The sequence below is a fragment of the Camelus ferus genome, chromosome 24, assembly GCF_009834535.1.
Source record: "Camelus ferus isolate YT-003-E chromosome 24, BCGSAC_Cfer_1.0, whole genome shotgun sequence".
NCBI lineage: Eukaryota > Metazoa > Chordata > Mammalia > Artiodactyla > Camelidae > Camelus > Camelus ferus.
The window spans coordinates 9,913,486-9,939,011 of record NC_045719.1 but is presented as its reverse complement, the minus strand read 5'-3'; the positions used below and the strand labels follow the sequence as shown (position 1 = coordinate 9,939,011).

General features: G+C 44.7%; 2 protein-coding genes across 13 annotated transcripts in view; one reads left to right on the top strand and one right to left on the bottom strand.

The window, feature by feature from the left end:
* OSBPL1A (oxysterol binding protein like 1A) overlaps nt 1-8,489 on the top strand; it is a 146,449-nt gene extending 137,960 nt beyond the window's left edge. For all 4 annotated transcript variants that reach the window (XM_032467154.1, XM_032467151.1, XM_032467152.1 and 1 more), the window contains 4 exons: nt 1,885-2,001; nt 2,560-2,683; nt 3,800-3,890; nt 7,268-8,489. In XM_032467154.1, the coding sequence (XP_032323045.1) occupies nt 1,885-2,001; nt 2,560-2,683; nt 3,800-3,890; nt 7,268-7,370 (435 nt within the window). In that variant the 3' untranslated portion in view covers nt 7,371-8,489. The remainder of the gene's footprint in view (nt 1-1,884; nt 2,002-2,559; nt 2,684-3,799; nt 3,891-7,267) is intronic.
* Nucleotides 8,490-8,765: 276 nt separating this feature from the next.
* CABYR (calcium binding tyrosine phosphorylation regulated) lies at nt 8,766-25,303 on the bottom strand. 9 transcript variants are annotated; one of them, XM_014562623.2, is made up of 7 exons: nt 23,373-25,303; nt 22,803-22,969; nt 18,288-18,460; nt 18,136-18,189; nt 12,737-13,858; nt 10,265-10,872; nt 8,766-8,983 (listed from the first exon to the last, which is right to left on the bottom strand). In XM_014562623.2, the coding sequence occupies exons 3-6, from the start codon at nt 18,433-18,435 to the stop codon at nt 10,274-10,276; spliced, it is 1,923 nt and encodes a 640-aa protein (XP_014418109.1). In that variant the 5' UTR covers nt 18,436-18,460; nt 22,803-22,969; nt 23,373-25,303; the 3' UTR covers nt 8,766-8,983; nt 10,265-10,273. The 9 variants fall into 9 exon arrangements, with proteins under 9 accessions (XP_014418109.1, XP_014418110.1, XP_032323033.1 ...); XM_014562624.2 differs by having other exon boundaries at nt 22,872-22,969; XM_032467142.1 differs by having other exon boundaries at nt 22,803-25,303.
* Between the last annotated feature and the right edge of the window lie 223 nt (nt 25,304-25,526).

Sequence of the window (25,526 nt, the reverse complement as noted above, 5' to 3'; positions counted from 1 at the left end):
TTGATGTAGTCTCACACAGAGTGTGGGTGTGCGCCGTGCGGTTGCACGTGCAGCGTTGAATTCACGTCGCCCTGGAAGGCTGGAGTTCGCCTTAGTGAGACAAGTGTTCTTTTCCTCCGCTTTGTTTCTGTGCATTGGAAGTTGAGATCGTTTGACAATTTGACATTCACCCAGAGTGACCGCCTTCCGTTTTCATGCCTCTCCACAGTATCGTTGCCCTCTTCCTTGTCACGAAATCCCTGAAGTTGAGAGCATCGCAGGGGATGGGGTCGTTCCTGGACGGCTGCCCCCCCTCTTAGTGAGCTGCTTCCTACCGGGACAGTTACTGTCCCGACAGACCTCCCAGGGGCTGGGCCCACACTTCTGACTGCAGGGCCCCAGGGCCGGGCCGCTCAGCACACTGTGAGCTCAGGAAAGGTCGCACCTGTTTGCACAGGGAGCGCGGGAGGATGGTGACTTGCTAGTGACCCATGTCTCGGTTTGAGCGCAAACTGGCTAGAATCCTCCTCCACCGCTTCCGAGTAGTTCAGTCTTAAGCAGATCCCCTCCCTCTCTTTGCCTCAGTGCCTTCGTTTGTAAGATGGGGACATTGTGGCACCCACGTGTCAGATGAGTTGACAGCAGTCAGGGGCTTGTGGTAAAGACGCTGAGGTCCCTCCTGTCCACCCAAGCCTGTCCCAGCGTGGCCGCCGAGCTCTCTGGGGCACTTGGGGCCGCTTGGACACGTACAGAAGTTTGGGAAGCCCTGACCTTCCTCAAAAACGGGTGTGTGGATGAGCGGCTTCTCTGTAAATCACTGTTGTGCGCTCCTTCTCACAACCCCGTGTCCCTGCTGCCTTTCCTTCACCTGGGCATGGGGGACAAGGGGGCAGACACCTCTTTGCAGTGACTGCGATCTGATGGGGCCAAAGGAGGAAATGGTCCAGGGCCCTGGAGCCCGCCGCACCCTCCATTCACAGAGGTGGGGTAGGGGGACGGTGAAGGGCGTTGGCGAAGTTCCAGAGAGTCCCGCCCCGTTCTCTGCACCTCCCCAGTGGGCCTCTGTGAGGAATGGCCTCACCCCTCCCTTACAGAGAGAAACCATTCTCACACAGTTGCTCCCGGCCGGTCTCTCACCTCCCCGTGTGCCCCAGGCTGCCTCAGCTCACTGATGCGTCTTCAGATGCCGCGGGAAGCTTGTCATCATCCATGCTCTTCCCTCCTGGCTGCTGTTTTTGGACCTGCATCTCTCAGTCTGTAGTTCTAGATTTGGCAGCTGTACATTGGGAACATTGACAACCCTCTAAAGGCTTAAGTTCTTTATATCTAAAACGGTGGTAATAATCTGTCTTCATACGTTTGTTTCATAAGGACTAAATATGCCCAGCCCTGCCTGAGGCGGGGTAGCCAGAGGATATGGGGGTTTCCTTTTCGGCCTGACATCTTTTTAAATCCTCTTTGTATCACATGCTTTCAGGATCCCTGCTGGTTTGTGTCATGGATACATTTAGTTAACTGCTCCAAGGATGTAACCGTTTCTTACTCTCATAATGTTCCAGTAAATACTCAAATGAGTTATTTGGTCTTTTAAAAAAGCATTAAAAATGTTAGAACACAATAGTAAAGACTGATGATGACGGTGCTGGTGACAACAGTAATGCCCTGAATGCGCAGGACGCTGAACGAGGCGGCACGCAGAGCTCACGAGGCTCAGGCACGTGGCCGCCCTCAGCCCTTGTGTGGCGGCTCCTGCGCTGTGATGGAAGCCGAGGATGAAGGATGAGAAGCCACAGCCCTCATGATGTTTATGTTCTGATGTTATGTAGTCCACGCTGCTGCTTTCACAAGTGGTAAGGATGTTCTTTTTAAAACGTCTTAGTCTTGTTCATCTGGTGGTTCTTCCAGATGAGCACTTCTGAGGAGTCGGATGAAATGCCAGTGCCAGATTCTGAGAGTGTGTTTGTCATCCCTGGAAGCGTTCTCCTGTGGCGAATAGCCCCGCGGCCTCCGAACTCTGCCCAGGTGAGGCTGGCGTGCTGACCGGGGCTTCACCGTCCACATGGGCCCTGGTGGCGCGCTCTCCCGACTACAGGAGGGCCGGCGGTCATCGAAATGCTTCCCAGTCCCCCTGCGGGCTTCTCGCCTGGGACCCAGGGCAGTGCGGCCGCCCGGTTCTCCCTGGTGTCCGGCTGGGAGGCCGCGTTGGGGTGGGGCTTTCTGGGGGACCTTCTTTAATAATTACTTAGGAGCAAGACAGACTCTTGTTAAATACGAGAAGATGCGACCAGACCTAGCAAGTGTGATTTTAATGAGGAAGAAAGAATTTTGATTTTGCTTACAGCTCCGCTTCCAGGTGGTAGTGATAGAGGGTGTTTATTCTGGGAGGCCTGCTTTGAGGTCTCTCTGCGGCAAATACCCACAGATGGTGCTCCCTTTGGTGAAAACACTTAGATACATGATCTGAGAAAGGCCGACGGTCATCACCACAGAACAGGGAGACCCTTGTCAGGTGTCCACCCCGGGCGGTCACTTCGCACTCTGCCTGGTACGTGTTAATTTGAACATTTTGCTTCTTTTCAGATGTATAACTTCACTAGCTTTGCAATGGTTCTGAATGAAGTAGACAAGGAAATGGAGAGTGTGATTCCTAAGACGGACTGCAGGCTACGGCCTGACATCAGAGCCATGGAAAATGGAGAAATAGGTAACTCAGCACCAACGAAGAGTCATTTCTTTGAGGAAGATGGTTTGTTTTCCCCCTAGTGACTGTTAGCATTTTTAGTATGTTAGTATTTAGTATTTTGGATGTTAGCACAAGTATTTTTAGTCTCTTAGAGACTTTTTAAATTAAAATTGTTTAAATTCAGTAACTTTCATTTTGAATTTGAAAATCTGAGGTAGACCTTAGTAGCTCAGATTTCATGATCTCAGTGATACTTTATGGTAATTGAATATACTACACATGGCCAGAGGCGTATCTTATGTGTCAGAGGGGAACTGGGGAAAATAGCGTCTTTTCAACTTTCAACTGCATTCTGACTAGTTATTTCACTGTGTGTCTTGGAATGTCAGTAGCACCTGGTGAGCTTGGCCTTGGTCAGTGATAACATTTCTGTCTCGTGGTGTTACATTTACACTGCTTCCAGTTTGGTGGTTCTCGAAGAGGGGCGGCCGAGGGTTGTGGGGGGCAGTTTTCCCCCAGGGGACATGGGGCATTGTCTGCAGACTTCCGTGTCACATCTGGGGAACTGCCACTGGCATCTAGTGGGTAGAGGCCTGGGGTGCTACTCAGTGCCCTCGTACCCAGGACAGTCCCCCACAAAGAATCGGGGTGCAGCGTATTAGCAGGGCCAAGGCTGGGAGACCTGTTCTCACAAAGCCCGTGGACGCTCCCTTTGTAACATCAGTGGGGCGGCGCAGTGGTGTTTGGAAAATTGTTTGCATTTCTTAGGAATGGAATCCGAAGGAGCCCTGTGAGGAGGTCTCACTAAGCATTTAGAAAAATTTCACATTTATTCAGCTTTTCCACCTGATTTTCACTGAAGCATTGTAACGCCCCCCCCCCCCCAGCAAGTTCTTCTGGTAAATGCAGAGGTGGTTATGGGCAGAGGCCATAGAGCGAGGTGACTGGGTCTCGAATGCCAGCGCTGCCTCTCACCAGCTTGGGGACGCGTTCCACTTGGCACAGGCTGTTTGTGGTGTTGGTGTGCTGACGAGTGGAGGCCGTGCTGGTACCTGACCCCGGAAGGTGCCTGTGCCTCCTGCCCTGCCTGCTCCCTGCTTGGAGAGTAACTGTTTTCCATCGATGTGCTTATTTTAGATCAAGCTAGTGAGGAAAAAAAGCGACTTGAGGAGAAGCAGAGAGCGGCCCGCAAGAACAGGTCCAAGTCGGAGGAGGACTGGAAGACGAGGTACGCTGAGCCCCGGGGGTCCTGGGGGTCACAGGGGGCGGACGTGTGAACTGCAGAGGGGCTAGCTGAGCCCTGCCTGGGAGAAAAGTAACTTCCACTGACTAAGTAGTCGAGCTATCGGGGTTTGATGTGTACAAAGAAAGAAGATTATTTGGAAATTAGGGTTAAAATATTCACAGTTATCGCAGGTGAATGCCAATTAAGCAGACGACCTTTCCTCCTTATCCAGCCAAACACTGTCCCTTCCATATTTAAGAGGAAAAGTAAACTCTGGAATTACAGATTTTGGCATAGAAATAGGTTCAGAGCCACTTGCTTACATGTGTGAGTAAATTACAGGGCCGTTTGCATACACGTTACCACACAGTGTCGCGGGTGGTTAGACAGGGCCTTTACTCTTCCAAACGCGAGGGACGGGATGTGTCACAGAAATGCCGTTTATTAAAGTAACACCTTGGATTCCATTCAGAAACAAACTGATCTCCAAGTTTTGAAAGTTTTTTTTTTTTTTTTTAAGAATCAGGAGTTACTTAGTAGTCACTTGTATTGAGTAATAGAATGTCTTGTAAATAGGAATGGTATAAAAACATTTTCTACATTTATATTACATAACAGAAGCCACTGACCCGCCATTCACGGTTGTTAAATAAATTTGAGAGCCAATATGGGCATAATTTTGACAGTGGTTTAGTTGATGTCATTTGATCGTCCTTTTGCATCTTAGACGATTATTAGAACTAGAAATGACCTTAAATATGATCTAGTCCAGTGGTTTTTGGACTTTTTTGCTAGCATCAGAATCTTTGCTGCCAAAGAACACAGACAGAGTCTGCAAATAGGACACATGGCAACAGCTGCTCTGGTAGGACGAGGGCTGAGGGGCAGGGCTCGGCCTCTCCCACCTGCACACACCCGAGTCCCTGAAACTTGGGCAGGTCCGCCAGAAAACCGTTAGTCTGCAGATCCCTTCCCTGTGCGCGAAGAAACCAAATGCTGGTGTATTTCATTTAAGCGACTTACTCAAGGGCAAGTACAGCTCAGATCGTGATTAGAAGGAGCCTCCACTTTCATTAATCCTTCAGGCAAAAACCTCGTTGCTTTACTGTGATCCGTTCTGAAAAGGTTTGATGCATTTTACCATTATTTCTAGTCTCTCAAACCCCACTTTTGTACTGTATTTCTAATTATTAACTTCTTTCTTTTTGTGGTCACATTTTCAAGTGTGCAAAGTAAGCAAAAAGTCCACTAAGAATTTTTACTGTCGGCTAATGTCTTACATTGAGAAAGCAAGGAGCTTTAGAGAGCTCTGTGGTGGCCTGAAAATGAAAACCAGAGGCTGCGCAGCATCTGTGAGCTGCACTTTGGAGCCTTGCACATGCTCTCTTCCACACCTGTCTCTTAGCATCAGTAGACACGGGATTTGAAGGGAAGGTGGGTGATGAGGCAAAATAAGTGGGTGAAGTCATCTGTTCCCCCAGTATGAGCACCATGCAGAATTTAGTATTCCATAGAATGTTATTTTACTGGTATAGACCCATGGACTCTGTAGACTCAAAAATATTGCCTAGAAGTTAGCAAAGACATCTTCCCCCCACCCACCACCCCTTTCCTGTTGCCCATGCTTGCCTAAAATGTTAAGGCTTTAGAAAGACAAAGTAACTGGACTTCTTTGTGCATGGAGTGGGTACAGCGACAACAGCAGGTTTCCAGACATGAATTCTCCAAGTTAGGAGACTAGCTGTTGAGAGAAACTCTAGTCCTTTGCATCAGACCATTATGTCCGAGATGCTCACCTTTACTGCAGTGTTCGAACTCTCCCCAAGAACAAGTGCTCCCCGAAGGAAGGCCTTGCAGGTGTGGCCCTTAGAGAACTTGGCTTGTGTGTGAGCAGGAAAGTATCCTTTGCTGTTGCATCTACCGTTGTGTGAAGTCTCTTTGCAATTTGACTTTCCCCTTCTCCATTTTGTGTGAAAGAAATCCTGTGGCATAGGTCTAAGGTTTTGATTACCTTGATTTTGATTTGCCTGTTTTTCTGAAATGCTTGATTTTGCTAAGCCTGACCACAAAAGTGCTTTTACTGCTTGGACTTTGGAGACCAAAAGGGGTAAAATTGTATTATTCGTGTTAGACAAAAATTATGACTTTTTTAAAACATTTTTTATTGATTTATAATCATTTTACAATGTTGTGTCAAATTCCAGTGTAGAGCACAATTAAAATTCTGTGACTTTGATCAAATAATAGTTCCTTATAATAGTTCTAGCTTGGTTACCAAAATCTGAAAGACACATATCTTGATCATTTAAAGTAGACTTTAAAATTTTGTAATTAGGGAAAAGTCCCAAAAACTAAAAAGAATTTTTATGATAATAGTCTAGAAGACTTGGTCTAATGGGCATTTACTGTATCAGCCTTCAAGGAATTAGCCTAATCTGAAGCATTTTTCCTGTCTTAGGGTTTTTAGTGCTGCTGTAGTGATTAATAGGTCCATTTGGGACTTAGCAAACAAATCTAACCTCACTGTAATTGTTAAATATTTTTAGAGGCAATTTATTTGGAAAGAATGACAAACACATATGGAACTGTTAACATAAATATTACGCTGAAAACTAACATTAGAAAATGTTACACAAATTAGAATCTGAACCTTTTGAACAAGTAGTTTTGCATTTCCACTTACCTAAAGAAAGCTGGGACTGTGAGAATAGGTGACTTGTTTTGTAAAGGGCAAGAAGATTAGGGCAGCTCTTTCTAGAATTAGGTAAGACGGGCTAAGATGTTGAAAGCTCGAGGTGAAACCTATGAATCCATATTAGCATGGAGAAAATTGAGACCCAAGAAGATCTGGACCAGATTAATTTCAGTGGGTTATGTGTAGCACAGCATATTTAAGAAATCATGGTCTTTAAAACCAGACTTGTTTGATATCGGTGGCTAGCTTGGGCAAGTTATTCAACTTCTCTGGCGCTGAGCTCTTTGTAAAAAGAAACTTCTAAGAGTTTGGGGGGCATTTATTCTGAATCACACACCTCACATACTACTGTAGGTGTAAGTAATGGGCCTATGTGAACAATTAGACGAATATATTGGTTCTTAACAACCCTGCTGGACAGGAACTCCTGCTTCTGCTAAGTAAGAACTGTTGCTAAATGCTATGGAAAATCCATAAACCTTTTGGATGATGTCATTGTGTATTTTGGACTATTATTCTGCATACACGCTCTCTACAAACACTTCCTAGAAGTCTCTTTGGAAATCGTAACCCCCAGAATGAAGTGAACTGCTGGCTGTGAGTAGGGAATCTGTGAGCTAGTGAAGCAGTGGCTACCCTGTCATCTCAGTTTCCTGCGTAAGTCCTGTCTTTTCTCTTTAAACAGGTGGTTCCATCAGGGTCCTAATCCCTACAGCGGAGCCCAGGACTGGATTTACTCGGGCAGCTACTGGGACAGAAACTACTTCAATTTGCCTGACATTTATTAAAGTGTAGACAAGTTGGGGGCATTTGGCTAATCTACAAATAAGTCTTAAACCTATGTTTTAAAATTTTTCTTCCTTGGTTTCTACTCATCTTAAAAGACAAAGCCGTCTCATGATAACTTGCATTTCACCCAACCAAAGTAGGGCATAAGGTGATCTCGGCGATGAAAGTCTTAGGAAAAATGGGTAATTTTGCTATCCAAACACACTTATTTGGAATACTGTTTTATACGGAGGTTTGGGAAACTGCTGACTATGCTTTTGATGGTTGCTGTTGCCATATTTACTGAAGGTTTATACCTAAATGTAACTTTAGCTTTATGGAATTATATAGTAACCCAAATCAAGTTATTTTGAATATTTTTATGCTGTTATGCTTGAATGTTTTAGATGTAACTTTGAAATGTTTAATATTCTCCTATACAACGTTTATGTGCTCAAATATAGAGAAAGGGTGTCATTTTGCAAAGACCACATTGAAAAGATGGCCTTTCTTCATACTAAGCCTCTCAGTTTTACCCCTTCCCACTTCTAAAAGAAAAAAAAAAATGCCTGAACGTTCAGATAGTCCTGATTTGGAAATTCTAAGCTGGAAAAGGTATTTCATTTGCTTATTTTAGCACTCTGAATTTACTTTTACAGTTTTCTCTAATGTTACTAGAATTAAAAGGTGTTTAAATTGTACATGTTCAAATTGAAAATATGTATAAAACCTAGCAATTCATAAAAATACCCTAGAATAGAGATTTTAATCACCGATTACATAATGACAAACCTTTTTAAATGCTTCAACTCCCAGTGGCAGATGCCACCAGAAGAATTCAGTTGTACTCCTGTATTATAAATGTCAGACTCTATAATAAGAGGTCTCGTGCACTTCAAGTTTGCAAGGCACCTGTGTACTTAAGATACGTACGGAGACCTACTGTACAGTAGCTTTGCCCCTTTAATTGGGGTACATTAATCTTACGGTATTTATCCACCCAACCCCAGACTGAGATACTGTTCCAGGGGACCTTAGGTAGCTGCCAGTAAGTTATTTTAATGGCTGTCTTGAAGTTAACAAGTGTTATAATGAAATAATCCACCTGATGCTAAATAAAGGCTTTAGAATGTTCAAAACAATGTGGTTTCTTTTACACTTTCAGATATACTAATGCTGCATTTAATACAATCCTAAGTTATCAAGAGTGTCCTTACAAAGAAATACTTGTGGTAGAGAAATCCCTGAGGTCACATTCTAAGTAGGCACTTAGCATGCGTTCTCTGGGTAAATGCAGTGTTAAGCAAGGTGCTGGTGTAGTCTAAACTCAGTGAGCATGCCAGATCTGGAATTAGCAGGTGGCATAACCTCATTAGAGAACTTGTGACTGGATCTGCTGCAGGGTAAATGTTTAATTTTTTTTTTTTTTTTACAGTGTATACATAAGAGTTGGAAAATGCTATTGCATCCTGTCACAGGTCTGGAAAGATTGAAGACCTTTTGTGTTCAAATGTTTGTATACCCCCCCAAGTAAGAGTGTAAGATTTTATGCTTGCATGAAGTTTATTGATACATTACGCTTGGTGGCAGGCTCCACCTTGAACGTCGACTCAAACAGTGTCATTTTCAGCACCTGTTAGGAACAATGTAAATAGTGAATTGTTTAAATTTAATTATAAAATTATAAAATAACATGTAAAATGACTGTAAGATCAGAAGTGTCCAGTTCTGTCCTGCTCGGCTACTAAGCTCTTAACTAATCAGGTACCTGTGCGTCTGCACTAAAGTATCGTAGCAGCTCATGCCAAGTGCGGCCGTTTTGACAGTTACACTAAAAGGGTGTGAGAAAGTCAGTGCACACAGTCCTGAGGTATGTTGGTAACAGAGCTGTCTCCTTAACCGTGGTCACTGTGGTACTTGACCTTGCCTGTAACTGAGCTCTAGCTTTTGTCCATCGGGTGTTCAGCCTCTGTCACTCTGACTTCCCGCTGAACTTCCTACCCCCGTCTCTTTGGTTTGCAGGACCCTGAATTAGAGTTCCTTCTTCACGCCTGGCTTCATCTTTTGTCCTCCCTGCCCATCTCACTGTGGCCAACTGGTAGCGTCTCGAAGCCCCAGGCCCTTTCCTGCCCTTGGACCTGTCTGTGGGCTCCGTGCAGGGCGGGTGGCCGTTTACCTGTGGCCCTGCACGGCCTAACAAAGGAGGGCCCCTAGCAATGTCTGTTTCTTCTCTTCATAATACTTCACATAGTGTAATTTGCTTTTTTGTCCCTCTCTCCCACTAAGGTATAGGTTCCATGTTTTGCTCTGCTGTACACACGTGGGGAGGAGGGGCTTGCACTGTAAATAGTAAGTACTCATTGAATCAAATTTTTATGATTTGTGAGTGAAAAACTCTCTTACCTTGCAGTTAATACCACTGTCACATTAGTGCTTCAATGTTTCCAACCTGTCTGTTCTACTGGAAATATTCACTGTAAGAGGGCCCAGGCTGGGGGCTCCACATAGTCTCACACTTTGCTCTCCAGCTGCCCTCTGTTCCTTCCTGCCCCTTAAACCTGCTGACTAGATTATAAGATTAGGTCTTTTTTTTTCCTTTTTCACTCATCCCCTTTTGGCATCTTCTGCAGGGCAAGACACAGAACCCAGTATTGAGAGGTAAGTGAGTGGGTTGACTGGTTTGTGTTTTAGGCACCCCTCCTCGGTGAGTTGTGAATGTGCAGGGCGCCTGCCGTGCATAGAGGAGTAGCTGGTGGTAAGGAAGGTGGGGACAACCTCCACCTCAAATTAGAGTTGACCAAACTCACTGAGATTTTTTTAAGAAATCGAATTGAAATATGCGATCTCCAGGCCAACAAATCAAATTGCTGAAAACTCAAGAGTGTCGAGGCCCACATGTTACGGGAGAATTTACCTGCCAGTTTTAGGTTTCTGCTTTGCGAACTTGGGCGGTAGTCACGGTTATTTCTCCAGCAATACCGTAACTTCCAAAGGGAGTACGCTTGTCACCAGATCCTGAACCTTTTTTGGTTACATCTTCTACCGGGAAAGCAACAGAAAGAAAAACTGGGCTTTGGGGTCTGGGGCCCTCTTGTCCACCTGTAGGAGGACTAGCATTCTGGGAACTTGGGGTAAGTTTCTGGAATTTCTGGTCTGCAGGAACAGCAATGGGCACTTGCACTGCAGCATATCTCTTCAAGGTCTCTGCCTGGGAGACAACAGCATGTCCAGGAACAGGCTTCCAGTCCTGTGCGTCCTGAACGTTGGAGCCCACTAAGATAAAAGGCGGGGCACTGGCCTTCTTGCTGTCGTCCATCATCACATAAGTCGGAGAAGTCACTTGCGGAGGGTGCTGCAGGAACTGTGGCTCCTTAGGGTTAGATAAATAGAGGGTGGCTTGGGGGAAAGGCCCGGGTGCAGGTGGCGGTGACAGGCGACTTGGCTGAGTCATATCAGTTAGACAGTAAAGGGTCCACATGTTAGAATATGGTGGTGGTTGTCCTGCTTCACTTGCTGCTAGTGCTATAAGAAAAAAATTGCAGGTGTTAAAGGTTTGGTCTCTGTATCAGGCGCTATGCACAGAAATGTCTCAGTTTTTGTACATCTAAACAAAACAGCTGTAGTAATGTGTGCCATAAAGCATGCTAGAGAGAGGGCTCAGTTGTGCTTGGTAATGTGAAAGGGGGGAGATTCTCGACAGCTGGAAGGCGAGAATGGCGTTGTGCTGGCAGCAGGCAGGGACGCTAGGGTTGTGGCTGAGAAGCAGTCTCCTTTTACGCTGCTGTTTCCAGGTACTGAACTTTAGCTGTGGCTTCAGCAAGGAAATGGAGAATCAACACTTTTGGCTCTACCAAAAAAAATCAGTTGAAGAGTGTGTTACGCTAGTGAAAAAGTGTTAATGCATCTGCAAAGTGATTTTTTTCTTTACTGAAGAAGTCAGCGCTGGGTGCCATCTTTTGATCACCTCTCTGGCACAGCACAGGCACCATCATCTCCTGTTAACTGGTCACCACACACAAAACCTCACATCATCTAGGACTCAGAACCTAAGAGCACGTGCTCCCCTTTAGGCAAGGCTTGAAGTCATAGGCCCTGGGTGGCAGTAGAGGGCTGGCCAGTCACACGGTGCGTCTTTAAAAAGAGGACCCAAGCGCCGTCCATCCACTGACACCAAGGGATCTATCTCGTCAGGTCGGACTGGCCTGATTGAACAGGGCTGTCTTGGAGAACTGAGTCCCAGATGGTGGGACAGGGGAGAAGAGGTCCCTGATGGACGAGCCTTTTTTTCCTTCCCCAGAAAAGAAAATAACACTGTGCACATGATTAAGCTGATGTTTTCAGTAGCTTCAGACACTTTCAACTGATCGTTCTTGGAGCTAATTAAAACTGTGCACAAGCCAAGTCTTCAGGGTTTTGGGGACGTATCCTGAGAACAGCGCTTGGGATGTGCTTCAGCCACAAGTGTAACGCCAGCCCCGCAGGCCGCCCTCAGCCCTTTCAGCTGTGCAGGATCCCTGTCACACTGCCAGACAATCTGACCTCTAAACACCTGCTTTGGTAACACTTCTTTATCACTCTGGTTGAGAGTTTCTGCAACAGGATGGAGGAGGTTGGTTCACACGTGTCCCATGTCCCTCAAGGGAGAAGGGTGCCTGCATGTGGCGAGATGGAGCAGGAGGGAGAGTGGGCCAAGTGCCACCATCAGATCGAGACAGGAGGTCAGGTCTGTGTCGCAGGAAGCAGGAGCGGTGGTCCAGCTGCCAAGGGAGCCACTGGATCTGGGCACCTGTCGGGGAGCAGATGGAAGCCCCAGCCTTTCTGCTCTGCTGCGTTCCAGGACCCCGGCCTGACCTTCCCGCTCCCTCCAGCTGCAGAGGCTCCGGGCGCGAACACGTGCTGGACCCCGGCCCCCAGCCGGTTGCAGAGCGCTCCTCGCTCAGCGCAAGCAGGCAAACACACCACCATTTCTTCGTCCCTACTGCCGCTCCTGGGTAAATACTTCGTTGTCGTCGGATGTTACATTCACAAGTGAGAGATTTCAAACTGACACCCCAGTTGTGGTTTTGCAAGAGTCGGATTCAGATCACATCAGTGTATTTTGTTCCTGATGACAGGGTCTAATTTTTTCATGATAGTAAGTTCATAGTAACACAAAAGTGCTAGATGACGAAATGGAGGCCAGGTGGTGGTGATGTCACTTTAAAATCACTCATCTCATGAGAGTAAAATCTCAACTACAACAAAGCCTTTAACTAGGTTTGGCATTTTAAATACTATTAAAAATAAAGGCTTTTTGACCAGTCTGTGGGGGGCCTACCTGGACGGTTACCTGAAATACAGATGTCACCCGAAGGGTAGTTTTGAATTGTGTAAGTAACCTTCTTACCTGGCTCCATCCAACCTTGTTCAGGTGCTGCCTCCCACGCTCGTTCGATTTCTGGTTCGTTAGGACCTTCTGGAACAGGAAAGTGGGGGCCACTAGAAGATCTTACAGATGCACCTGAGTGCACTACTGTTGCAGGCTCCCCGGAGAGCCCAGCATCGCCGGGCATTACCGCAAAGATTTCCACTTCCAGTTGCATAGATTTGTCAGAGCTCACTGTCTGGGTAAAGCCTTCTGCCTCCAGATGTATTGAGGCATTACAGTTTGTATTTTCCTCCAAGTGCACAAGCTTGGCGGAACCCACAGATTTTGCAGACATGCCCGAGGCTGACTTGCCTACAAGTATGGGACTAAGTGGTGGTGACTGCTCGTTTCCTTTAAGATGAGCAACGTGATCAGAAAAAGGGATAACTATTTGTTCTGGTACTTGCTCAATGTAAGTAATTCCTTCGATCACAGGCTCATCTTTAAAGATAGACGCTATGTGCATGGTGGATGTCACCTCAAAGGCAGCCTGCAAAGGGGCCTCAGGAGCTTGGTCATAAGCAGGAGGTTCTTGTTCAACCTGCAAGGGGAAGGAGGAAGCCGTTGGTGGTTCAGCCTTATCGTCTCTAGGTTTAGAACCCAAACCTACATGGGCAGATGTTTGGCTCAGAACCTGCACCGCAGCATCTTCAGCAGCCTCTGAGCTCAGCATCTCAGAAGAAACAGGCATACTTGTTGCCACATCCACCATTAAGATGTCAGACTGATCAGAATGAACAGATGAAACTTTACCTAACATCTGAGCGGCAAACTGAGCTGGGTCAGCAGGGACGTAGGCAAACTCCGGTGAGATAGCTGCTGGCGACGGTGAGGAGGGCGGGCTGGCAGTCTTCGGGGTGGTTGGTTTCGAAGGACCACAGGCCACTTCGGGTGCCTCCTCAGGCTTGGAGAGCAGCTCAGCATGAACTGATGGGAACTGAGTGGTTTTGTTGCTGAACAGAGGTCCAGTGATGTTGTCCTCCTCTGTGTCTGTGGATTTTTCCATCCTTTTAGGTTCTTGGGAGACTGTAGATGTTCCTTCTGGTCCTTTCACATATTCTGGTTTTTTCTCTTGTGCCGTTCCATCTGACCACTTCTCCACTGAAAATAAGAGCCAAATGGGTTAATAAGCACATATTCCCCAAAAAAGGAATTTTAAAGAAGTACTAGGGTGCACATTGAAATGTCAGCATATACACAAGTGCAAAAGACTCTTTGCTTTCCAACATCTGTAACTACAATGTGGGTAATGAAACTGTCCTGTCCATATCCACTCAGGACAGCTCATTTCCTTAGAAATAAGTGACTGACTAGCACTACAACAAAACTGATCATCAGGTACCACCTTCAGCTGCTCAGCATCAGGGGACAGATCATAACTCTGCCGAAAATTAAGCTGAAAACCTCCCTGGAAAAAGCTCCTGATCCAAACTTCACCCACAACTGGGGTAAGAAAGAAAAACTTCATAACGTAATAATGAAACAAATGCTGCCCTATTAATAAGGGCACTCCTCCATTTAAGAGAACTGGTGTATAAAGTTTAACTTAATGAACTGGGAAACCAGGGGACTATAGAATCTTTCTACATTAGGAAATGTCATGTATTCTAATCTAACAATCGTAGCACCTGCTGGCAAGGTGTGGTAATGCAGCCAAAGAGAGGACACAGACAGGAGGAGGAACATCCCCATGGCTTAGAAGTCCCAGACAGCTGATGACAGAGAAGCTCCTAGAGCTGGAGAACGGCTAGAACATGAGACTCAGCATTCTGCTTGTCACTCGTATGTCCATCTAACCACCCGAGTCATTACTCAGCAAACATTTTCACATCTGCTTGCTTTCCTGAGGATTTTCTTTGGGGACACATTTCTCATAAAATCTGCAGGAAAAGTAGAATTTGCCTTTACAAGTATGTATTTGCTTTGAGTCAAAACTTTGTAAACATGTCTTCACAAGTCCAGCTGCTTTTCCAAAGAACAGTGTCCTACAGTATCTCCTTCCACAACAGCTGGTGACTCCTGGTAAACTCAAATCAGGTGTCTTAGCTCTGGATGTGGACCCCACATGGATGTTCCCAGGCTGAGAAAAGTTTCAAAAAGAAAGAAAAGGCCCATCTACTCTAACCTCCCTCTGCAGTGACCTCCTATCCTAACCAGCTAGCTTTTCAGGACACCCCGCCTGCTTTTACACAGAGCCCTCTCCCCACCACCACACCAGACCAAGTGCTTAAGCCGCATGTGGAAGTGTATGAGGCAGTGTTGACGATGTAAAGGTGATGTTACGAGGAGAACTCAAAGTGTACGTTCAGTAAGGGAGATAAGAAGATACACTTTTTTACCTGTAATACCTGTGTAAGGACTTAACAAGGATCCCAGTAAATATCTATGGAAGTTCAGAGGAGGAAAAGAGAATTCTCTGGCTGCAGGAATAAGGGAAATTTTGTTTAAATAAGCCTCGTATTCTTATACTTAAGCGAAAGCTACAAAAAACAAAACACAAGGACACCAAAAACCCTAAGTCCATCAGAGAGCAGAGTCACAAGGCAATCAAGTAACCTGACGTCCAAAGAGTGACCAGTGCCCCTCTCCCCTCAAGAAGAGAAGGGCCACAGAACTGTCTCATCTGTGGCAGTGCCTGGAAAGGAGGTCACCACCATACTCACCAGTAAGCTATCAGTTAAAATCTTCATGAACTGACAAAACCCAAATCTGGGCTAGGATGTCGGTCTGGAATGGTCTGGGACTCCAAACACAAGAGGCCACACTCACCCACAGGCACGTTTCACAGGAATCACACGAGAGGTGGAAGCAGTAGACAGCCAGAGAGAGGGGTCCTGCGCCGACACCAAACAGGCCTCACACCACTGGGGCAGGAGATGCTGGCTCAAGACCAACCACAGATAAAAGGCAGAGTTCGGCTGGCGTGGACAGCCGGCAGGAACACTGAGAAAGGGCCACCCCAAGGCCCCGGGAACAAGGACCAGCCTAGGTCAGAGAGTCCCCCTGCCTCAACCAAGAGCCACCAGTACTAAGAAACAGCAGGCTGCACCTCCTATCCCCCACCAATCCAAGGACTCTGCCACTCACGACCTTGTGAAGGAAGAGTTGCAATTCCCTCACGGTCTTCAGTTCCCCAGGTGATGACTTATGTACCCGACAGTCTAGGGGTTGGATCACTGCAGTCCCTAGACCATCGGCACAGGGCCAGTCTGGTAGGTACTTACACAGTGGGGCTTCAGCAACTTTGTAAAGGCCACTGGCCCTTTTAAAAGTATCTGCCTCACAGCCTTGTCATCCCTGAAATCACATCTCGGAGGTGAATCCTCAGGTTTAATATTTTTACCTCTAGAAGTCCCCTATTAAATAACAACCCTGCTGGAAAGGTAAAGCGTTATATAATCATGAGCCATAACAACTCCGAGAAATTATGATACTGCTTCCTTCCCTGCAGCTTTTTCATGGGAGAAAAAGTACATGGGAAGCTCTGGGTTTCAGTCCTGTGATTTAACAGATGCATTGCCGAGTCAGCGGGTCTGAGCGTCAGCCTCCAGGTCTGCAGGATGGGGCTTTTAATTGACCTCACTGAGTGTAGATAGTAAATGGAACCGCTCGCCTGAAAGTGTTTTATAAACTGTAAGTCACATATAAATGGGGAAAGAATAAGTCAACACCTAGTTGAAAAACAGAAAAGTTTTGAAATGTGGTGTCAGATTCAAAACTATGACCCTCACATCGTTAAATCAGCTTTGATTAAAATTAAATTGGCTCCTTCCTAACCTGGGTGGTAAGATGCTGTTCTTTTCCCATTTGGAATATATGTATCTGCATATATACACACAGGACATATGTACTATTTTTAATGTAGTTCATCATTATAAAAACTTGAGATCAGTTGCCTTAAGCTTTAATAGTTTTTGAAAATGCAAAGCACTAGGTTAACCAGGAGACCTCCATCTCCTGGTTAGACCAGTGGCTGCTCCATTAGTCCAGTCTGTTCCTTTTGAACCCCAAGATTCAAAGGTGTTAAGTCTAGGTGGACCAAAATCCACATTACTTTAGTCTACTTGCTAACTGAATGGTGAGTAAATTCTTCAGTAAACAAATTAGCCTCAAAGGCTACCAGTTAGTCACCTACCACCATAAAGATTCCCTAACTTTATCACCATTCTCAAACAAACCTGCACATCTGGTCCTCTCAAACATAGCTCCGGGTATGAAGGACTCAAGCACAAAGGCCATAATCCCTTTGCCTGGGGAACCGGGCTCATGGGGAAGGGAGCATGGTCGGGGTACTAGCAGCCGGCTGTAGCTCCAGCTGGGGGTAAGCAAATCCCAGACCTGTTTCCCACGGCGGCGAGCTGAGAATGCCAGCAGGACCCTGCAGGGAAGCAGCAGGACTAGACAGGGAAATACTCCTGAACCTCAGCAGGTTGCTCTCCTGCCCTTGACGCTGGCTCTTGCTGTTCTTAATCTTGCTGTCTGTTTTGGGTGTTTCTTTCACTGCAGATCCAAACCCTTGTGATTTTTATGTTCTCCTAGATCTTGCTCCTAATTTCTCTCCATCTTGGCTGTGTTACTTATTAACATCACCAACGTGGCAGAGAATAAAAGTGGCCAAAACTCACTTGATCCTACCTTTTCTTTCACTGTGGTCATTCCAACATGTTGGTCAGCCAGTGTAGCATTGGTTATTTCTCACAATGACTACAGGTCTCTCTTTTCTCCACAAAATTCTTCCTGCCCTTAGTATTTGCCGAATATACCCTCTTTTGCTTATATTAATCTTCCCAAATTTTCATCATGTAAACTTTGCCTTTTTCATTTCTCCCCCATCAACTCAGTTTCATGCTGTCATGTTCACAGGAGATAGACATTTATACATATACACATAAAACACACCTTTTTTTCCTAAGCAGATATATCCAAGCCGGAATGCAGTTAAACCACCATGGGAGAGGTGGGGAAAAAAAACAGGTGATACTTTTTCTATTAAAATAATCTTCCAAGAAGAGTGTTTATACAACTTTCGTAAGTAATGTATCTTATATAATGAGTCTTTATTACCTCAAAATCCAATCCTCATTAAGTTTGCTGTACTTCCCTAACACCAGGGCATATTGGAAAGGGTTTGAGTCATAGTTTACACACACAGTTTTAGGGCTCAGTGTACCCAAATGGTTTGCAAAAGATGAGTGTTCCCTATTTTTGTCTTTTCAAGATTTTAACTGGTTCAATAATAAAGCATCAGTGTGATTAAACACAAGCATTAGTGTCATTATTTAAACAAAATATTCGTGGGTATCACTCCAGTTTGACAGTATGCTAGGGATGATGCAATAATTTATAGATTTTTATTAAAACCTTATTATAGTACTTACCTTTAATCTGATGAAATTGTTTAACCAGATCTTTTATATCCAGAGAATTGTTTCCTAAAGAAATAATATAGGAAATCAGATACATAAAATTCCCAATTTAAAATGCTTGCTTTTTCAAAGCAACAAATATATAATCTAAAGCAGTAACAAACCTTCTCTAAACAAAATGAGTTCTTTGAAATAAACTGCTGCAAACTGGGTGATGTTTGGCGGATTGGTTTTGAGAATGGCTCTGCTAACTCCCTCCAGCAGGGTCTTGAGGCCATAAGGTACGACAAGTCTGGGCTTTGAAGAAATCATTTTGGCAGGATGTCTGTAATCTCAACTATAATGAAGAAAAACAATCTTATAAATAGTGCATTAGTTTTTTATTAAAAATTAGGAATAAACTAAGTTTCTAAGAACAAATCTACTGTTAAAATTACCAGCTTTAGAACTAATTTCCTGGTATTTATTCTAGTAAAATGGTCTAATTTTTGATGGTAGTTAAAAAAAAACCATACTACCAACTATTATGTGCAGGATGACCAATCTAATATTTTAAAAATCCATGCGAAAAGCCCTAACAGGAGCTCCAGGGTGATACTAAAAATGAAGAACAGAAACCAAACAAAATCTGTTTCTATACAGTTCAGTAAATATTTTGTGCAAAAAAATTCAAGAAAGATAAATGAAGCTCATTATCTGTGTCCAAACATCATCTTTCCCAGCCACATGGGAACTGGCTTTTCTGTACAAATAGTTAACAAAGTAAACTTTCTGTAAGAAAACATCTCTCCCCTCCTAGTTCTCTAAATCTATCCCCAGGCGCGTTGATCATTTTTATGTATTCATGTTTTAGCTTTAAATTTAATTTTGTTTTTAACATTAGTTACTTGTGGTATTTTACCACCCCCCACCATATGTACCTCTTCTCTTTCTTTTCTTCTATCTTCCCTTAACCTCTGCCCTGGTTTTCCTCTCTTCTCCCTTTCTCTTGTCTTTCTGGACTTTAAGTGGTACCAAGGGTATTGCATAGTCTTAACCGGTAATTCTGAGCTGCAAGGGTTGCCACCCTAAACTGTGTCAATGTGTGTGTGGTCTGTTTCATTCTAAAAAATTATTTAGGGCGGCTTATAAATACACATAAAGAACAATATTACATATTTAAGAAAATCGTTCAGTCGTTAAGAGGAAAATTATGATAGGAAAAATAGGATGAAGCCACAGGTAAGGTTTGTGTACCAATAGAAGTCATAGGTCCTACACTAGAGATGGGATATCAAATCAGCCCTCTGAGTTACCAGGTAGCCACCACATAACAGAAAACGGTTAAATGACTCAGGTTTCCTCAGATAAACAAATCAGCTGCTTGGCAGAATCATAGCTATTCTGGACACTGACACCCAGGAGAAATTTCTCCTATGGGTCCTTATAAAGAGAATAGCATGATATAATGAACTGTGTCCTCAACAATGCCACTATAGTAAATAGAGTAATGAGTTTCATGGGGCTAAGTGGCACAGTTTAGTTACAGCAATTATCCAAGGAGCCAACCCGTCATAAAAAGCAACTACTGTGTCACAGTAAAAAGCTGAATATTTAAAAGCATATTTCATCTTCCCAAAGGTGGGGGGGGGGGGGGATTTATGTGTATTGGCCAAAGCACACCCTTTGAGAATCTAGTTAAGTGTATTGTATTCAATCCCTTAATGAAAACAACCAGAGCTTTACTGAATTAAACAGTCTTTAAAAAGCCAGCAGTGCAGCTCTCACACGCCTACATGGTAAATGTTAAGGGACATAGGCACTAATTACATGGATGACATATATTTCATTTATTTATACATATAATATGTCCATATCACGTAGACATATAGGATATACTTAAAATATGCGTATGTACTTTAAGTACATCCTTTGCACCCCGGTATGAATTGATAGGTCATGTTTTGATTTTTTTTTTTTAATAAAGGTATGGGGGTTGAACCCAGGACCTCATGCATGCTATGCACACACACCACCACTGAGCTACACCCTCATGCTTTAGAATGTGGCTTACCAGTAGTCATGATGGAGCTAACCAAACACCCTTTCGGTAGGCAGTTAGCATTTGGAGCTACCAGTTGTGGCGGGAGAACCCCCAAGCAGTGATCGTAAATATGCCACGCCCCTACCGCACCTCAGACTTTGAATGTGCGGGGCCCTTTAGCGTCCTTGGATCAGGGATGCTGAGCATCCTACAGGGCAGTTCCATACAAAGAACTATCCTAAACAAGACGAGAAATACGTGACACCAGTCTTTAACACATCAACCGCTAAAGTCACGGATACAGACATTGTTTAAAGTGACAGCTTACTAATTCTCTCCAAGCTTCTCCTTTAAAGAATATTTGTCAAAAACTAACAAATTTTACAGCCCCAACCGTCAGCAGCCCTGCGCCAAACTGAGAACGTCCATTCACTCACCCACTAACATAGGGGTAACGCCTGAGCAAGAAAACGGTGCCTTTGGCTGAGGATGTGAGTGAGGGCTTTGGAGCCACAGAAAAGGTAAACGGTACCCACCACTCACTCCCTAAAGACCTACGCCGGGGTCTTGGGGCCCCGCAGGCCCCGAGCTTGTTTTGCAGTTTGGTTGGTTTAGTGGAGAGGCCAGTGAGACGTGGGAGGGCGCGCATCCGATTCAGCGTCGACTAGTTCGGCGGTGGCGGTGGCGGTGGCAAGCCCACCCGCCGGGAACCCGCACCCTGAGTCCGCCACACGGGCGCTGGCCGGCTGGTGCCGCGCTGGCCGGTGTGGGCCCGCCCCGCAGACCTCCCACTCCGGGGCCCTCCGCCTTCCCCAGCACTTGAGAAACCGTCCAACCCCACAGCACGAGGCGCCCCGAGAGCTAACTGCCTCCGGGCCGCAAGGACAGGCGGGGGCTTTTCTCCAGACTCGCCCCACCTTCTTCCCGGCTACGCTCTAATAAGCTTCCTCGTTGCCCCCTTGCCGGCGGCTCCTGTAAGAGCCTACGCTCCCAGCGGAGCCTTTTATACCCCTGGGGGACGTCTGGCCTACGTCACAAAGCCCCGCCCTCTCGCTGAAGGCCGCGGAAGGAGGCGGGGCCTCGGCGGCCCCTGCCAATGAGGAGCCGAAAGGGACAAAGGACGGAACTCCGCAGAGCAGGGAGGCCTGCTTTGCCGTTTGCAACAGAATACGAACGCGCGCGCGTAGGAAACTGGCGTTTTCAAACGGCCAGGAGTGCAGTTGGTCAAGGCGACTGCCTGTCTGCTTTGGATAGGTCAGTCTAAAGAGCTAGTGTGAAAAGAAAGAGAAATAGATTTAGAGCAGCTCTGTCTTGCTGTCACCTCTTCTTCATCCTGCCCCTCCCCCATAATCTTTTGCTCTCGAGTCACCTTTTCCAAGAATAATTTCTGCCACGATGTACACAACACACACTGCTACAAAAAGAACAATATGCAACACAGTACTTTTCCTCCTGAGAAACTGGCCTGTAGAAAGATTTAGCATACATTCTGAAGCCTCCTGTTTCTCGGTAATTCCAGATCTTGCAATACCTCAGGCACAGCACATCCCTCCCCAAACCAAACCAGCAGCAGCAGCAGGCTGCAAGTCCCCGAAGGCTGTGTAACTTCAGCTCCGTTTTACCGAAGTAAAGGCATGCTGACTCACTTAAAATACTCTCTTTTCTACCCATTCAGGCTTGTATGTGTGCTGGGCATTGAATAACACCACAGTCATGATGATCAGATTCCAAGAGCCTTCATTGAAATCCATTTTTACATATTTAAAAAGCAGTAAGAATCGCTGTAAATCAACTGTTAACCATCATCAGGGTACGTATCTCACAAAACTTTTGGTACCTTAGAAATTAAGACTTCCAGAGCACTTTGCAGTCACAGGCAATGTTGAAGCCCCAGCCTACATCTCTGAGAACACAGCATTTTCTGGGGATATTAATTCATCCATTAAATAACTAAGTGCCCATTATGAAGCAGACAAGCTCCCTCCTCTCATGAAGATTACGTTTTGAAGTAAAGGAGACACGCTCTTTTAGACTTTGTGATGATAGACCTGCAGATGGTAACATGTTTTGTCCTCATCACTGCCCACGCCCCAGGCTCACTTTGGTAAATAAAAGTGAGACAAAGCTGACATGATTCCTGATTTATAACATTTAACTATCAAAGGTATAATGAAACTGAACTACGAAGAACCCCCAATACAAACATTAGACATCCCACTTATGGTGGCTTGTGAAAAGAGATTTACATACACTTAAGTCACCTAACCAACCTTGGTGGGTCACTGTGAACACCTATTAGATGTTATACACTGTGTCGAATATCTAACTCAGAAGGCAAGCTTACACTCCTTCCACAATTCTGCAATGACTGTTTTGCACATGTCCCTCAGATGCAAGTTGTTACGGTGAGAACATTTAGCCAGACATTTTCAAACCACTGTCTATTTGCTGCTTTGATTCCTGGAACTCCTAAAGATCTGATATAGTTTTTACAATCTCCTTGTTCTTCTGTTCATCTTTTTTGGTCACTAGGGCTCTAACAAAAATGCAAATCTACTTTCTTCTCCATTGCTCCCTGCCCCTCCCCCCTTCAAATCCTTATTCTACAAAAGTCTGAGGTTCTTGGTGTGACCTCTGTGTAACTATCTCATCTTACCATTTGGTTTCCACTTGACTCTCTAGTGACTGGGCCTGAACACAAAGGCGCTGCTTGGCATCTCTGTACCTTTGCTCATCAGGTCCAAGGCCTGAGACTGCTCTTCTAAGAAGACATCATTTCTCCTGACTGCATCCTTCTCCTCGAAAACTCAGCTCAGGAATCTCCTAGTTTAGAAAGCCAGTGGGTTAGAAGCATTTTTTCCAACAGCCCCGGTGCCACATGTTTGACTTTTCTCTCAGATTTACTGAATACTTACCAAGATAACCTTGGGCAATGTCTCTCTAATGTAGACCAGCTGCACTAGAATGATCCTAGGAGCTTGTTAACAAATGCCTCCCTAAGCCCTACCCAGAACCTACTGGATCAGAATCTCAGTAGGGCTAATCTGTAAAGCTAAAAATTTGAGAACCACCAGCCGTGGGAGTAGAAAGTAACTATAACCCAGAGCTCATCTAAATTACAAGTGTGTTGCTTCAGTCGACTACCCTGGTCCACTGGGAGCTAGAGCTCGGGCCCCTTGCTGGTTGTCACCAGCCAACTGCACCGTACATGTGGGATTCTGCTCACTTTAACTGAAGAAGGGGCACATCTTTTATGAACCAGTTTTCCATTCTCTTGCTCCCTCTATCCTTTTCTCTTTCTGTATTTGCTCTTCCTGGCTTCAAGTCCCCTCCCTTTCCTTTGTATCTTCTTGGGATGATCTGGGCTTAATAAGCACTTTTTTTTTCCTACAAAATATACCAACAGCATCTAAAAAAAAAAAAAAAAGAAAGAAATACTAAACAGTACATCATGACTGTGTGAGCATGTATCTTCCTAAGAGCCACAATTGAATACTTTTCACCATAATTTGCTTAAGGAAGGAACCAGGAAAGTTTACACAGCAAAGGAACATATGTGTGTGTATTATAAAAATCATACACGTGTTGTCCTTCAATTTTCGTTGGCAAAAATATAAAAGTGCAAATTCTCTAAATAATTGACTGACACAATATAGAACAATAAATATTCTAATTTTCTGTGACACCTGAAATAATTCTTTACTCAAATACTTAGCTATCATATACTAAATCAAAGACACTGAACTCAATAAAAATCTTAAACACATTACCCACAAAGGTGTCTATTACATTATTACTAGACCATGCCTCAAAGTGTCAAATTATAAATGTGTTCCGAGTACATAAAATATACATTAGCGATTTCTCTCATCATAGGCACAATCTAATACAAAAATATATCTGACACTTACAAATCAGAAGATCCATTGGCCTCCAAAACAGGAAAAGAAGGCATAATGCCAACATTAAAAAAAAAGCGCACATAGATGCAAACAGTTCCGCTTATGTGATGATTTCCTTCATCAGCGAGGGGGAAGAGCAATTTACACCAAACTAGGTTTCCAAGCAAATCACAGGAGTTCACAGGCTGGATAAGGTCACGGCACGCAGGCCAGACACGGTTATGAGTTACTCAGGTCAAAAATGACTCAGATCTCAGTTAGTTAACAGCACAGTGTACTCACCCTGTAGTTTTGTTCTTTCAGAGCCCTCAGAACCACTGTCCACAGTCCCCTCTCCCTGCTCTACCACCACGTAAACAGAGAAGCCACAGGGCTTTCCTGCCAGTTTATAAACTCATTTATTCTCTGACCAGTACAGAAAACCTACTGGAGGGTGTTGTAAAGGTGGGCTATTCAGTTAAGTGAACAGACATTTGAAATCCTGAAATCTCTCTCCAGAAAGAAAAAAAATACTAAAGCAGTTAATGCAGGAACTTTTTTTAAATTCTAAAGAACAAGGCTTTATGTAATCTTTGAATACTGAATAATAAACAGCTGGAACAGTATTTGAACTGCAAATTCAAGTTAGTATGAACTCTGAAGCCAGAGCTTCCTGGTTCAGAATGTTCCACAATCATAACTGAGAAGTCTGCCACACACTGTGGCCGAGAGGACACCAAAGTGGCAAGAGCCCTATTTTAAAAATTCGTAACATTCTCCCCTTCAGCCTGGATGAAACCAGGTTATCTGAAATTTTTAGACGCCAATTTGTCTCTTCAGAAGGCATCCACTTGGCTCATGGAGCGCCCCGGTCATGAAAGTAGAAAAGCAGTCTTTCCTCTCTGGCTAGGATCTAAAATCCATGCAGGACACACACTAGAGAGAAGAGCAATGTTAACACACACTTTGGAAGGGAGAAAACATGAAGACAGTTTAGCCAAAGTCAGTGAGGAACAATCATTTCTTCTGAAGAAATGATCATTCTCTCAAAACCAGACCAAGCAGCTTAAAGCTGCCAACTTTCTATCTGCTCCTCCCACATTTTATTCTGAGAAGAACAGTCAAGTATTGATGTCACATGAGATCATACTTCAGCAAAAAGGATACGTAAATGAACACCACCCCAAGGTGACATGCTTCAGCACAAGGTAAATTTTAAAAATATCTAAGCTTAAGATTGAGCCAAGTGAGTTACACAATTATGACAGAAATTCTTAAGTGAGGTATTTAAATTCTTCAAAACCACAGGTAGTGCAGTACTGAACAAAGAGGTGAATCAGACGAAAGTAAAAATTAGCAATGAAGGATTAAAAAATAACTCTGACCTCTGTTTACACTATCAATAACCTGAGCTAAGGGAGAAACTATTAAGTCCTGGCAACAGGCAGCCCAGCAAATCCTTCATCAGCAAGTATTTTGAGGCGAAAAAAAAAAAAAAT

What these genes read in the sequence shown, in the direction of transcription:
- CABYR (XM_032467142.1), bottom strand. Translation starts at nt 18,435, where the DNA reads ATGATTTCTTCAAAGCCCAGACTTGTCGTACCTTATGGCCTCAAGACC. An exon ending in ACTCATTTTGTTTAGAGAAG is followed by an intron (nt 18,190 to 18,287) that starts GTTTGTTACTGC and finishes TTATTTCTTTAG; the next exon opens with GAAACAATTCTCTGGATATA. An exon ending in ACAAGGTTGGATGGAGCCAG is followed by an intron (nt 10,873 to 12,736) that starts GTAAGAAGGTTA and finishes TTTTTCTTATAG; the next exon opens with CACTAGCAGCAAGTGAAGCA.